We start from the raw sequence: 16,159 nt of genomic DNA on the forward strand, positions 1-16,159 counted from the left end.
TGGGGGGGACTGACCCCAGTGCCCTGACTACAGTCCTGCATTACAGGCTCTTCTCCCACAGAATAGACGAGCAACACATTGCACCCAAGGGACCAACTCCATTACCTCATCACAGAGCCTAAGTGTCTTAATGCCAGCCAGCATGTCCTCCATGAAAACCCTTTCTCTGACCCTTTTTCTTCTCCACATCATACAGTCTGTATGTTCCTATTAAAGAACTGTAGTGAAACTGTGCCTAAGTGCAAACATCCTGTCCTTGACTCCATAAAAAGGCTTTGAACTTCTGATCAGCATTACAGTGGCAGAATTTAAGGTGTTACACAACATCGGAAATTCTGAAATTCTTGCCAGTAATTTACAGAGCAAAAATTTCTGAATTATGCCCTCTGTAATCGAACAACTGCTGAAATAACCATTTTTGTATTTATTTTTGTTCAATGTGGCAATTTATATATGAAGTAACCCAGCAGACACTTACTACACTTGTGATGGCTGAAGCAACAATCTCATTTTTCAGTCCAAAACAGGAGGAATGCAGTTTCAGAAGAGGATTGTTTTGCTGCCTCCTGGTGTTGTACAAATGTTATAACACCGACGTTACATAGTGAAAAATTATTTATACACAGTAGTTCATTTATAGGGTATTCTATGAGATTCAAAGGTATTTGCTGTAATTTGCACAGCTATGACATTTAAAAATGTCAGACTTTGACAGTGGAAACAATGGAAAAAAATTCAAAGCAATGCATCTTTAAGTTCTTTTTCAAGTTGTGTCTGGCATGCAGCAATATTCAGTTATATTGATTGTTAATAGATGACAGGGTTATCCTTCTTATTTACCAATGTGACGGTACCAAGGCATTTTTGGGAGGCTGAGATAATGTACTCCACCAAATTCCAAGCCTATATCAACTTCTTTAGATTTGTTATTTACAGAAATTATACATTACAGGCTGCATGAATTATCATGTCACCATCATCATCGTGTGAAATTGAATTTATGAATTATTTCACTTGGTCTGCTCCAGTAATTAATTTAAAACCTTAAGATCTGCTTTGGACATTCCAATCATTTTCACTCATGTTTGTAAACGGTTGAGGGTGGAGTTCCCTGGCTCTGCTTTTTTCCCCCTATGAGACCTCATACTGTTAACCTCATCCTCTAAAATTAAAGAACAATTGAGGGTGATTACTAGAATAGTTTATTAATTGAAACTTAACATTTCAATTTTGAGTTTCAATGTGCAAAACATGAAATGCATCAGAAAATGAATTTGTTAGAGTAGTAAATGACAAAGAGCAGATTTAATTGTGGAGATTAAATTTCATGGTCCATTTTCTTTTTCACAGGTATCAATTTGATAGGACATAAGCTATCTGATTATACCTAGTGTGTACATCTGTGATGTTAAGAAGAAAGGTCAATTGGTGCTTAAATTAAATTGATCCTGTTAACATAGAATACCTTTCATGATGTGTTCCAGAGGCACTCCAGTGCTTACTAAAAGGCATTGACAAGTACCTGTTGCTTTTCTTTCATTTTCAGTACAAAAAGTGAATTCAAGCTGGCCCTACAAACATCCTTTCTCTAGTGCGTGTGACCTTGAAAACCTCCCAAGCCACAGCTTTATTGTCTCTACACTATAGCGTCAGAAGTGGAGAGTATACTTAGCAGGATAAGGTGGCCCTTTAATCAGTTGTTCACATAGCACAAACCTGAAACTGCATGGAATCATTATGTATACGATATCTAATTTGATCATTAAGTGCTCTTATACATCCAATTTTGTTAATTCATGCGTGTTATCAAAAGGGTTCTCTAAATTATATTGATTATCTATCCATATAGTTTTCCTGTAACTGATTATGTAAGCAATACCTCCATTGCCTCCTCAAAGGTTCTTTTCTCACTAACAAGACTCTAATAAAGTAATTTTAATTTTAAGTAATCCAATGAGCAAAAGCTTAACAACACAGTGTGAATGTGGCCAAGTTACAATTACTATTAAATAATTAAAAATGTGTACAAGGTACTTTAGAAAGAGTGGATAGTTTGAAATCAAACTAAATTTTGAAGGGTAACAAAACTGATAGAGAGGAGCTCCAGAGCTTTTTGTACAGCCAGGTTAGTCACAGGTAGTTGTTTATAAGCTTGAAATTGAGAAAATTGTCTATTTTGGGATAAAACTGGATTTTTGGGGTGTTTTAAACTACAGTTTAAAGAGTATAGGATGTAAAATTAACCTAAAATACAAACTCATACTGTGTATTTAGGGAATATTAAACAATGGAAAAATATATAATATCAAAAGAAACATGTCACTCGATATGTGTTATTAGAATGTAATACTGATTTTGGTTACAAATAATTTTCTTTCATTATTTTAAGTAGTAGATCATTCATTACTGACTTGTTACACTTGAAAGAGTGTTGATTGGGCACAGCTGAGGTGATTTAATCTATTGATTGTGAGGCCTGGGGAAAATCAGAAAAGGTTAAGACCCAATGGGCCTCACTTTTCAAGAGACCAATGCCTTTGTGCTATCAGAGTATTGGAGCAACACCAATTGGAGTGAACAAAGTTGTCTCCAGTGATGCATCTCAGATTTGTGTAGATCACCCTGATGGACATTCATGAATGTTCATTCATTCATGCATACACACATTTGTACAGCATGTGTATAGCAGAACCATCGAAGGGTAGGGAGATACAAGTATGGGTGCATGGGCAGGAGTATCGTTGCAAGAGTACTTCATTTGATGATTGATGAGCTAAGTGAAAGAGACAGTTACAGTATTTAAATGTGCAGGAGCTTCAGACTGTTTTCATATTGAGACATTTCACTCAAGACATGAAAAATGGCCCTGTACGTACTGTTTTTGTAGGAAAAAATGTTTAATAAGTGGTGGCTTACATTCACAAAGGACATTAAAACAACTGAAAGTTCATGTGACATCTGGTTTCAGATTGTTGTCTGCTCAGTGTTAAGATGTTTTAATAACCCCGTGGCTTGTAAATGACTTCTTCTGTCTGTTTTTTCTGCCCTCACCCATGTTACTTTTCACGTCATTGGTGAGGTAGAGTGTCATTAGCTCTGAGAAATGTTAGCTATTGTATTTCTCATTTCAATAACTGACTATAAAATTTGATACCGAACGTGGAGGTATAAAATGAATTTAAATGAAACTATTTACATATCACCGTGGCTGAAATCCAGGAGACAGACAATTGCGATTGGTCACATCCCTCTCACACATACTCCCTAGGCTGTCAAAACACTGCATGTTTCCATGTAATTCTGGGTGTGGATTTCCTATGTTTAAGGTCATTCATTTTCACTTCTATGGGAGATGAGATTCTTACATTTATTTATCCAGGTCTTCGCTATGACCATTTGTTCACCAGCTGACTCAGTCCTGTTGCCTTTTCCAATAAACATCCACACATGAGCCAATAACACCCCATGTAAATGCCTCTAATTCCAAATCAACATTTTACTCAGCGTCTTGTTAAAATCCTGTTTAATCAGCACCACTTCAGACATAGACTAATCACTCTGTTGCTTAAACTTCCAGTGTACAAAGCCAATGTCAGATTCAAAGGGATAAAATGCTTTGGGAATTTGCTCACCATAAAATATATTCTTTAAAATATTATCTAGAATGACTAATAGTAAAGTACTAAAGACATACAGTAAACCTAATCTGTAGGTGATTAACTCTTCTCTTGCCTCTCAGACCAACATTGGCTCCATTCTGGCAGCAGTGAATCCCTACAAGCAGATTTCTGGCCTGTATGATTCCTCTGCTGTTGACCTCTACAGCCGGCACCACCTGGGCGAGCTGCCACCTCATATCTTTGCTGTGGCCAATGAGTGCTACCGCTGCCTGTGGAAGAGACACGACAGCCAGTGTGTGCTCATCAGGTGAGCTGGCCTCCTTCTCTCTTTCTCGCATTCCTGCTCCTTCCCTTCGCACCCGAAGAAGGCTCAGCAGCTGAGTCGGTGAAGTTTTTTTCCTTTCTGCATTTCATTGTGGAATTTAGCATTTGCTTATTTAGAAATATTGATGTATAGAGCAGTGACATTTGGTATGCATATAAAGGGAATTATGTGAAAATCATTCTGATTAGCTTTAATTATCCATTACCTTAAATAGTCCATCATCATATTCATAGATAGAAGAAAGATAAAAGTTGAATTAGTGGACTAGAAGAATGATGACTATATGTCTTGATTTGTGGTATTATTACATGGTAAAGCATCTGAACAAAGAAACACAGCAGGTATCCTAGGATTTGGAATCAGAAATCTAAGTTTGACATTTTTATCGGAACACTCCTGTCGTGAGACAGCAGTGCCCACACTTTCATGATTCACACAACCAGCTGACTTCAGAGTAGATGTAGCAATTTGTATGGAGTAGGATTTTTTTACTGTTTTTTACATCTGTTCATTGTGTCTCCACAGACCTACATACTCGATGTAGATTAGTGGGAATGATTGTAGCTGCCCGAAGGATTGGGCCAACATCATGTCTGCCTCATGCCTATTGATTTTCTAGAATCCAAGCCATCATTCTTCGTGCTGCTACAACATGTCCTTTCAGCCCCCCCCTCCACCTCCAACCTCCCAGCATTGAATATGTTTGCATTGATTGCTTACCAGTGCTGATGTCTATCTCATCACAAAGATTTGTGAGCCTGTCTGAGAAGTGGCTTTTTCTAGCCAGTAGTGGTTTCCCTGTCTGGTTGATGAATGGCTTTCACTGTCCAGACACCCTCAATGTCCATCTTCTGCGGTAGTAGAAGTCTTTAATGTCTGAAAAACAGGGAAAGACTGATCAATTGAAAAAATATTATAGATGCAGTGGAAATCAAATATAAAAACCCTACGAGACTATTAGGATAGGATTATTTGAGACTAACAAATATTTCAAATCGTATGCCTATGGATATGAACCTTTATCAGCTCTATATGTAAAATGTAATGAATAAATTAATTGAAAAGTAAGAAAGATATCTCTACATCTTAAAAGTTGTTCTATTCTTTTAGTTTTCTTTTTGGAATTGACCCCCGCTTGTTTCTTCGTCTTGCTGATGATGTTCCCTTCATCTTCCATAATCATTGCTAATTGTTAATCATTGCTTTTGGCTGTGATGAAAAAAAGTGTACGAATCTGTCATTTGCTAAAGCAGTACGGTAGAATGCAGGGTTTTTACTCCATCTATTTACTTCAGATTTGTTCATTTATAATTAAGGCTTTAATAAAATTACAAATAAATTACAATTTTTCTCATGTGAACCTTCCCTGTTCAATCACACTGTACAGTTAGAGGTGCCATATCTGTAAGATATGACAACATGTGGACATTTCATATCTATTAGCATTATTTGAAAGCATGAGGTCATTAACTGTGGTGTCTTGCTTAAATTCCAGATCCAGCTTATACAACCTGCCAATTTTCAAGTTCTCTTTGTAGTTTAATTGACTGAGTATTTCTTACTTCTCCGTTTTACATTCAATGTAATGAGCTTCTGCAGTGAGAAGCAGGGCTGTAGCATGTCACCCAAGTCTTTGATGCTGGATAAAGCAAGTCATCTAACTGTTGTAATTGTTTTTAGGATATTCTGACCTGAATTATATACATTTGAAATGATAGAAATGCGAATGATTCCTATGAAAATGATGACACATCCTTGCCAGAATTTATTTACATGCTGAATTCCAAGATGAACAAGACTTCACATAGGCGTAAAGTGACTGTGACAGACCACATCTTCAACCAGGGCAATCCCAAAGGTCTGCAAACACAAAATCTCCCAATCTCACATGAGGTGGAGAAGGCTTTTTACAGACCTTTTTGACAACAAACAGCAGTTAAATATCCCATATACCATGCACATACACTTTAAAAAGTTTAATTAAATGCCTTGTGAGTGTTAATACAATAATTAGATGATTAATCCCCATTGTGGCTATGTACAAAGATTACCGATCGTATAGCGGCCTCTAGTGGTTCATTGCAACTGCAGCCTCTTCTTAAGCCTCTATTTTGTAGTCTAAATGACTCCTGAGTCCCTTTTAGTGATGTGCTGTTGTATGGTGTCTTTCAGTGGGGAGAGTGGAGCTGGGAAGACTGAGAGCACAAAGCTGCTGCTAATGTTCCTGTCTGTGATGAGCCAGAACTCTGCAGGGACCCCAGCCTCGGAGAAGACCACCCGTGTGGAACAGGCTATCATCCAGAGCAGGTGTGCTAAGAGGACTGGGTCAGCGCTGGCTCACCAGAGGCAGAGCCAGATATAACAATGGTTGTATTACTGGTCCTGTAGTGTGCCTGCCATAATAAATACCACACTAAAATAGTAATTTTGAAATTTGAAAAACTGCTTCCTCATTTACATTAATGTTGATGTACAGTATAATTAGATTACATTGGATCATTACATTCTATAATCACATTAAATACATAAACACTTTTTTAAGAGAATCTGAAATCTGCTCACGTTCTCTTGTGCCTAGTAATGGTGAATGTTGCAGGTTAGTAGTCACGTTAATAATAATAATAATAATAATAATAATAATAATAATAATAATTGCTTACACTTATATAGCGCTTTTCTGGACACTCCACTCAAAGCGCTTTTACAGGTAATTGGGACTCCCCTCCACCACCACCAATAATACTTTTTGGCATTGGCAAAAAACCTCAACCTTAACGTTTTTTTTCTGTCTCTGTAGTCCCATAATGGAAGCCTTCGGAAATGCCAAGACGGTTTACAACAACAATTCGAGCCGCTTTGGCAAATTCATCCAGCTTCACTTTTCTGAGAATGGGAATATCCAGGGAGGATGTATCGTCGACTGTATCCTAAGTTTAAATCACATGACAAAATCCTTCATTTAATCAGTGCAAATATGACTGAATAGCAAAGTGGTTTTCATTAGTGACTCTTCAATTGCTCTCTGCTTTGGTTTTGACTGATCTAAAGTAATAACTCCCTTCTCATTCAAAAGGAACAGAACTGTGTGAACCAATTATTTCCTTTTTAAACTGAGATTTTTTTAAGAATGATTAGAATAGTGCTTATTCGGGTAATTTGGTACTTCAAGCTAAAGAGCAAAAATGATTCATTCATTTTTAATTGGATATATCATTTTTTTGGCAATGAAGTTGAGGAACTTAATTTGACTTGTATTTCTCCTAAGATTTTGTGTGGTTCGCATAACATAAAATTCAACTGAAATTTCTCATCATTCCTGTTAATTAAGCAGTTGTCGGCAAATTAAAATAGGACAATGGGTGAAAATGGAATCACCTGTCACTGAATTTCCATAATTTAATACCGCACATAAAACTCACTGTAGTCCAAATAGGGAGTACAGCCAATATTAATATCGGGGCCTTTTGTGCATTTTTACAGTCTATACCATAATCCAATCAACTATAACTACATCATATGAAAAGTTGGTCCCACAAAATAGACTGGCTTTGTACAGATTTTAATTCTTGTATGTCTTCTATTTTTTTCATTCCTAATGCTAAAGCTTTGCCTCAAAAACCCATCTGTATAACAATGTTTTACTTTTTGCTTATCAATTTTCAATTTTCTGTTTAATAAAAACAAAGTGATATATTCTTAAAAACTGTTGCAGCAACGCCTGGTTATATTTTTTTCTAATGAGAAAATTATGCAAAAAACGTATTCAGGATGCTAATTGAAGATGATACAAAATTTACTAAACTAATTTAATATTAACTAAATTATTTTTTTCCATTTCTTGCAACTTGGGAAATTTGTATTTCAACATGTCAACATTTTGTGAATATGACCCAGAATCTGATGGGGATGTGAGGTGCAGTTTCAAACTGCTTACTACTTTTAATTCCAGAACCAACTTCTTTAATTTTATTGGTGTGCGCAGTACAGTATTTAATAGAACAAGGTGAATAACATTATTGAGGAATGTTTATAGAATATATTCAGGAGTCTAAAGGCTGCTTCCTTAACCTCTCTGTACCAGATTTGCTTGAAAAGGTAACTTGGATGAACCTGAACCAACTTGCTCCTGTGCCAGAGTGGCGTTTGTTTCTGTATCCTGTTTCAATCTTTCAAAACGAATCAAACTGTAACAAATAAATGTTGCTCATCATGTAAAGGGAGATGTATAACAACTAGATTTATACCCATGGTGGCTGTAGTGTTGTCAATTTATGACAGACCCAGAGCAGTGAAAGCAAAAAGTAACTAAATTACAATTTCAGACATGAGGAAATATACTGACATCCCATGTAACATGTTTTGAATAACAGGAGAGTATGAAACATACACTGGTGATAGTTTGACAATATGAAGTAACACAAACCACAATAATAGTTACAATTAACTGGAATATTTTAAAAATCAGTAATTTGTCAAGCATTGGGATTGTTCGTCCACTAGTGGGGAAAGCGAGTTGGCTTTGGACCGTCATGAGACAAGCTGGTTTTACCCTACTGATGATGAGTTGTTATAATCGTAATCCTGCTCAGGACTAGAGGATCTGCAGGTTCAGACATTTGTTGTCTGTGCTTTGCTGAGGAACCAACAGTGGGAAAACTACCATCTGTAGGATTATAACTGAACACCTTTGAGTCAGAGTTCCCTCTAAAAGGTTTTCAATAAAATGTTTTATATAGCTGGAACGTGATATTTTTGTGTGTGTCCTACCAAATCTTTCTCATCGGTTTTGGTCTAAAGTAAAAGTCATTCACAATATTTTCTCAGAGCATATGCTTTGCACGTGAACCAACATTTAATTATGGAGTTTTAAAATCCCTTTTTTTCCTGAATTGCAGAACCGTGTGGTGCGACAGAACCCAGGAGAGAGAAACTATCATGTATTTTACGCACTATTGGCAGGAGCTGATGAAGAGCACAGAGGTTAGTGTTCATGGCTCTTGAGACACAAGGGACAAAATGTTGTCAGTTGCATCCAGTTTGAAATGATTAAATCTTTATTTGCACTCCTAACTAAAGTGTGGGGTTAAGTTCTTAAACAGAATACATCTTGATAAGAGGATGTTCAGTGTTTCCCATGGAAAAAGGCCATGCTCTGCAAGTTACTGTTGTTTTCATGACAGTAGCCCATCAGTGCTGTTTCACAGCTATTGGGTCCTGGAAAAGATTTTGGACTGGGGTGCTTTTTGTGTGCAAATGGATATTGCCAGTTGCTTCAGTTTCCTTCCAGCTCTCAGAGGCATACCGGTTAATTGGTATGAAAATCTATTGTTCCTGTATGTGCATATGTGTGCACTGAAATGGAGTGGCATCCCAACCAGGGTATAGTCTTGTCTTGTACCCTTTGTTTTTTGGGACAAGGTTCAGATTGTCAGAACCATTGCTAGGTGAAAATGGCATTTTGATAATGGCCCATCCATTCAGCATTCTTTATTGCAATTATTAGGTATGTTGACTAGATCTTTTTGTGACCTGTGAGGTTTGTTTTTCCCAGAGCTATATTTCCTGACTGAGCCTGAATCCTATCATTACCTAAGCCAATCAGGGTGTGTGCAGGACAAAAGCCTGGATGACAAAAGGCTATTCAACAGTGTCATGGTGAGTTCTGTTCTGCTATCACAGCAGTCTGTGCTTATTTTTTACTTTGGGGTAACAAAGATCAAGCATCAAATAAGCTTTTTTCATACAGGAAAAAACTGGAATTGAGACCAGGATTTTGCTGTGGGCCATCTACACAGTTTAAGCACTGGGTGCCCCTAAAGATCCCAAATCAATGTATCAATGTATTTACATAACCTCAATGTAATATCTGAGGTAAAGCTAAATGAGGTGAAAGAAATCCATTTATTGCATATATTTCTGCATCTGTGACTAGCTTCTCAAGAAGAAGCTGACGATAAGATTTTTCTGATTGTCTGGTATCTTTACTTTAATATTTTGGATAAAATGAAGTGTTTAGATTTTATGTTAAAGTGTTTAAATAAATGATTTCACATTGATGTTATAGTGAAGCAAGATTTACAGACATGTTTCAGTACAAAATGAGTTAATAGCTCACAATAAGGGAATTGCAGAAGTGATCAGGTGATTGAATTGAAACTGGGCTGCCCTTCAATCTCGACTTATAGGAAGCTCTTAAAGTGATGGAGTTCAGTGAAGAGGAGATCCGGGACATGTTTAAGCTGCTCTCTGGGGTCCTGCAGATGGGCAACATTGAGTTCATGACAGCTGGGGGGGCTCAGATTACCACCAAAGGAGGTAAGGAATAGAGGTGCTCAGGAGATCTGGCTAAAGCAATCCAGTTCTCTGAATGTTATAGTTTCTTATTCTCACCTTAAAATAGGTAAATAGTAACTGGTTGAGAAAATACACCAAACAATTCACTGATTGAACTGATCTTAATGTAACTCTTTAATGTTTTAAAACTCTTTTAACTATGTTTTTAAAATCAGTTATAAGAAAAGTTAAAGTTAATGTGAAGTAAAAACAAGAGAAAGATTTAAATTGATAATGGTATAGCAAGAGTTCACAACTAAAGTAAAAGGTCAGTATCGCCAAGCAGGAAGAAAGTTAAAGCTTTTATTTCATTGTTTTCCATTAAGAAAATATCTATACATGCCATCATAAAGCTTTACAGCTGCACTATATTGTATTGTCATTTGACATCTGACAGATTTCTGTGAGAGAAAAAATGGTTTGGCCCCTGGTATAATTTAACTTTGTTTCCATTTACCGCTGTAATTGTGCCCAAAAACTACTGGATGCATTCTGGTTTAAACAGCGATGTAAAGAATATGCCTGGACTTGAGCTAGAATTTCTTAACCACAGATGTGTCTTGACCCTGTTTATTTAAAATTCAGAAAATCAGCTAATTTGAACTGTGACCAAGTACAGTATGTGCCACCGTTGCCAGAAAATCAATATTGAACTTGGATGATCAGAAGATTAATTGACCTTAGCTTTTTACATTGAACTCTAGGATTCAAAAGCAAAATATGCTGTGATTCAACAGTAATCAGTTCTGATGCAATGATGGATACTTTTCTGAAATGTTCTGTGTTTTATTTCTCAGGAATTCCTACTGAGGCTGAACACTGTATGAACAGTACACTGCATAATATGCAGTGCTTTGTTAAGACAGAAAACTGCCCTGACAGTACAGTACTAGCGTTGATGCTTGGCATGCTGTGGCATCCTTGTGAACTATTGGGCATTGGATGAATGTGCTGGGCTTGGGAGGTGGTGTTCATTGACATGTTTCCCTGTGCACAGTGATCAGCAATGTGAGCGAGTTGCTGGGCCTGGACTCCTTCCAGTTGTCTGAGGTGCTGACCCAAAGGTCCATGATCCTGCGAGGGGAAGAGATTTGTTCTCCTCTCACAGTGGAGCAGGTAAATGTCAACCTCCAGCCAAATCTTGCCTCAATAGCCATATATATCTTACACGGTATTTTGCATGTGATTAAATTCATGGGCAATCATAATTTGTTTTGCACAACATCCTAATGACGCTACATTTAATGATAAACATACATGATTTCATTTTTATTGAGATGTGCAAGCTTTTGTCCCAGTCTGTGCTCATGATATGTGCACTATCATAAAGGTATTCATTCTGAGTATGTTGCTTTCACACGCATGCAGTGATTTTAAATTTCTGGTAGAGAGTGGCTCAGGTTTTACACTTTTTGTGTGCAGGCTAATTATTGAAACCACCCATCTTAATCCTGTTTTGGAAAGTAGATATATATCTTTCTTGACTACTCTATAGGACCAAGATTTTCAACATAAGAATGGTTACAAATGAGAGGTGGCTATTTGTCTATTTAGTCAGTTTGGTGGTCATTTGCTAATATGGATCTCATCCAACAAGTTCTTGAAGGAAGCCTAGGCTTGAAGAACATGACTGAGTTCTATTCAGACTTAAACTAGCACAACAATGCAACATAAAGAACCACCATCAACAAGCTGTTAAGGGCAAACAACATTTCAGGATATAAGAGGATTCGTTTACATTATTTAAGAGTGAAATTGCAGAGGGCATAAACAATTTCCTAAGTTTATTTCCATTACACTTTGGGGCACAGAGGCATCTCCTGGATGGGACTATTGCAGAGTCACAGTGGAGAGAGTGTGCATTCCTTCATTAAAAACCTATGTTCACTTTTTTTACCTAGCTTATTACAATTTGTTGTTCTGACTATTTTTCCTAAATCCAATGATGCTTTCATTTGTTTTCAAAACCTTTCTTGTTTCATACTCCCATATCCCACTGGGTAAAGAAATGCCCGCTGTAATGCCCACTTTTGCATGTATTTCCCTGTAGTTTATCTTCATGTCCTCTGGTTTGTGTTTCACTGTTCATTCTGAAGGAGTACTGTGGACTGAAATTGTCAGTGCCTTTAAGTATTTTGACTATTTAGATGACATAACCCTTGCTGTCTTATTTCAAGTCTACAAAGGCTCTGTTTTTAACACTGTAAGCGTAGGACATTACTGTAAGAACCCAGGATGCATCTCATTAGTCTTCTTTAGAATAAAGGGCACTAATATATTTTTTAAAATGTGGTCCATAATTATAATGTTGTACACAACAATCATTTAAGCCAAAGTAAAGAATTATGCAATTTTAACATAGTGTCTACTAATTCCTTGAATTTTAACATATATCCCATTTGACCTTTAAGCATTAATTTTTTTTACAGACTATCACTGATTGTTAAAATACAAAGTTAAAATCACCCCAGTGATTTTGCTACTTAGGTTTACTTTTTTCCCCACAACTTATTACAGTTACAGTTTAGTTTTTCCTAAATTCATTGAGTACATAGAATACTAGGTTATGTTTAACAAACTCTTTATATTTAAATAGAATGTGTATACTATATAAGAAATGTGAAAATGCCATTGGAAACCCTGTTCTGTGCTTGCATAAGTCTCAAACCAATTAGTTATGTTTCTTTCAGCCTGTGTTATATTTAGAGTAACAAACAATAAGTTTGAAAATGTGCGTACCTGTTTCTTAGCCTGTTGTGCCCCTCTTTGTTGCTGTTATTTTTTTCCAAAGTGTCTTTGAAAATGGAAGGAATGGCTGGCATTAATAATGACATCAAATAAGAACTAAAAAAGGAGTGAGAAAGTTCAAATTGCTACAGTTGCCAGCAGAGGGAGTATGTCATTGTGACTCTATAGGAACTTGGTTCTTAGCATTTTATTCTTAAACCGATGGGTATAAGAGCAACATGTAGGCATGGCAGTTAGTGCTGCTACCTCATATTTTGAGTGTAGGGTTCAATTTGAGCTTTCTGCACATTCTCTGTGGAGTTTGCATGTTCTCCTCAGTGAATCCTGTGATGGGCTGGGCTTCCATCCAAGGTGCAGTCATACCTTGAGACTTAAAGGATACACTCTGGGTTCCTGTGAATATCAATAATGTATAATAACACATTATACAAAATATAATAATATATAATAATAATATATAATTATATATATATTATATAATAATATATAATCGAAATATTATAATTAAAATAAGCACAGTAAACCTTCGGTTTAATGGAGTAATATGTGGGAATGAGTGTTGCTGAATGTCCATTAAATCATGAAAGTTTATTCATGTTAAAAAAACTGTAATCTGAGAAAAATACACATAAATATATATAATACAGTATATATGCTTCTGAATCTTCTGACTTATTTTTTTTAGCAACAGCAATCAATACAGTCAATGAAAATTGTTCCTGTGCAGTTTTTCGTAAATATCGTAAATATACAAACTCTTTATTTAATGTGTCATAAATATACTGTTAAAAATTGCTGAAACATAGAAAAAAGCAACAACCATCATAAGCAACTGACTTACCCCTATAGGACTATTGATATTCTCGAATTCCAAAGTATGAAATTTTTGTTTTCACTTAGTTTCATATTTGTGCATTTCCCATATTACTGTGGGAAAAGACAGACTATATTTCTATTATATATCTATTATTTTTATTTTACAAAAAAAAATTCCCCTGCAGCAGATTTTGTCCATTACATCTGAATCATTTATAGTCAATTAAACCAAGGGTTTACTGTAGTTAAATAACAAAATGCCAAAGATATACCTGAGTGGTTGGTATAATTTGAGGCACGTACGTTCTTTATTCTTTGGCACAGCTCTAGTGAAAGAGTAATAAATCAAATGTAAACATGAAAAAGCTAATATTAAAAAGAACACAAACAAAAGGGCAGAAAATGTTGCTTACAACATTAAATATAATGGGTATGAAAACGGCAGAAGTGTTTTATACAACTTTAACCTGAGTTGTTTTGAAATCACCTTGATCTTCATGGTTGAACCTTACAGAGACAGGTGTACTTCTTCATTTGATTGATCAGAAATCATGTGAACCACTATTATGGCACATAGTCAGAGACTGTTTTACTAATTGTGTGGCTCACTAAGACAGTTTTGAGCACCTAATTTTAGGCTTGCCACTACTTATGCAATCATGACTTTGACATTTCTCTTTCATACTACCTATTTATGTCCTTTTTGTTTTTGCTTTGAATGTGTGTAGCAGATGGTGTATATTTAACAAACTAATTGGTGCTTCAAAGTGTCACAACTGCAAGCTTTAAACTGACAAAATATGAAAGCTGTGCGAGGGTCTGAGGCCTTTTACATTGCACTATATAGCAGTGGATTGCTCTGGGAAGCAGGAGAAAAGACTAAGATCAATGGACTACTGAAGGTTGCCATAAAGATCTTCTCATTTGTATCGAGTTCACCGATTGTATAATTATTAACTGAATGAGTTAGTATTTATAATTAAAAACCATGTAGTAATTTCTAAATTATGGTAGCTTACTTACCGTCAGATTGTGGTGATTATATCAATATGCTTTTTACTTAAATGCTTTCTTGTCTGACGGGGGTAAAGTGAGTTTGGTCAGATCTGCCAAGTAAAGTAGTAGTGTAGGTTTGAGACTGGCTAGGATGATTGATGTCTCTAAATTGCCCCCTAGTCCCACCTTGTACTGTATGTGTGCTATGCAGGTTAGGCTCAGGGTTCTGTGGTTCTCATTAGGATGAATTTGCCATGGATAATGGATGGAATTTATGATGTTCATAATGTCATGTAAGTGTGAAATGTTTCTTTGCTGTCATGATTTCATTATATGCATATTTAAATTGCGCAAAACCAATTGTATTTACAAATTCCAATGACGCTGAAAGAGCCTTTTCCTATATATGGAACTAGTAAAAGGTTTATTCCATGCTGAAAAGAGAAGAAATAAAAAACAACGTTACAGCCGTGGAGCCTTCTTCAGCTTTTCCTATATATGTCATAAAACTGATTTTGTTAATATTCTTATGTTGTGTTAAAAGCTAGTGTTATTTTTAAAAAGTAGATTTCTATTTCCATGACCAATTCTTTTTACAGTAACAGGAGCTATGGTACAATAAAACAAAGACTTCCTTAGACAAGTGATAAACTATCTTAATGGACTGTGTTATTTGTCCTGGCCATGCTCACAATGTATTCTCACATTAATCAACAACTGAGTGCTTTACACTACCAAGACCCTTACAAATGAGCATTCAAAGTGAGCTCTTGGAGTCACTACTTGTATTCAAAATGAGAAAAATGGATGAATTATGGTGCAGAACTTTTTATCCGTCACATACTAGACAATAACAATGAAGCTTTTTGGAGGCTTAACTGTCCTTTTTCTTCATTATTGTTTTCCTTCAGAATGAAAGCTTTTTTCCCTTAATGTTACTGATTGGCCAGTAATTTGGAATGTGCCAGGACTGCAGGCTCGACTTCCCCCTCCTTGTTTTCCTTTTATTGTTACATTGATGGTTCCATGGTGTTTCAGTGCCTGGGTGTGACAGTACACAGACTGAGGGAGGGAAATGCTCACAGTCATTTGAAACCCAACACTCAGTGCACACATATGAGATCATAAGGGAATGACATAGTGACTTGGTGCTCCCCTGTGATTTACAAGTCCCGTTGACATTTGAATCCTACACACAGCTAAAATCTATACATGACGCCCTTCTATGTTCTGTGGACACTCACGTCTGTTTTGATGCTGTTAAGAGGCTATGGAACTACAAGAAAACTTTTACAAAGTTTTCAGAATTTGACGTACCCTA

The 16,159-nt window shown here is 36.2% G+C and overlaps 1 protein-coding gene across 1 annotated transcript in view; it reads left to right on the forward strand.

The window, feature by feature from the left end:
- Positions 1–16,159, forward strand: part of myo10l3 (myosin X, like 3) — a 130,027-nt gene that overhangs the window by 63,887 nt on the left and 49,981 nt on the right. The window contains exons 4-11 of the mRNA XM_088607339.1: positions 3,740–3,927; positions 6,118–6,252; positions 6,743–6,867; positions 8,027–8,040; positions 8,841–8,925; positions 9,497–9,600; positions 10,131–10,260; positions 11,276–11,394. Coding sequence (XP_088463465.1) covers positions 3,740–3,927; positions 6,118–6,252; positions 6,743–6,867; positions 8,027–8,040; positions 8,841–8,925; positions 9,497–9,600; positions 10,131–10,260; positions 11,276–11,394 — 900 coding nt within the window. The remainder of the gene's footprint in view (positions 1–3,739; positions 3,928–6,117; positions 6,253–6,742; positions 6,868–8,026; positions 8,041–8,840; positions 8,926–9,496; positions 9,601–10,130; positions 10,261–11,275; positions 11,395–16,159) is intronic.

The sequence above is a fragment of the Lepisosteus platostomus genome, chromosome 14 (assembly GCF_059453375.1).
Source record: "Lepisosteus platostomus isolate fLepPlt1 chromosome 14, fLepPlt1.hap1, whole genome shotgun sequence".
In the NCBI taxonomy this organism is placed as follows: domain Eukaryota; kingdom Metazoa; phylum Chordata; class Actinopteri; order Semionotiformes; family Lepisosteidae; genus Lepisosteus; species Lepisosteus platostomus.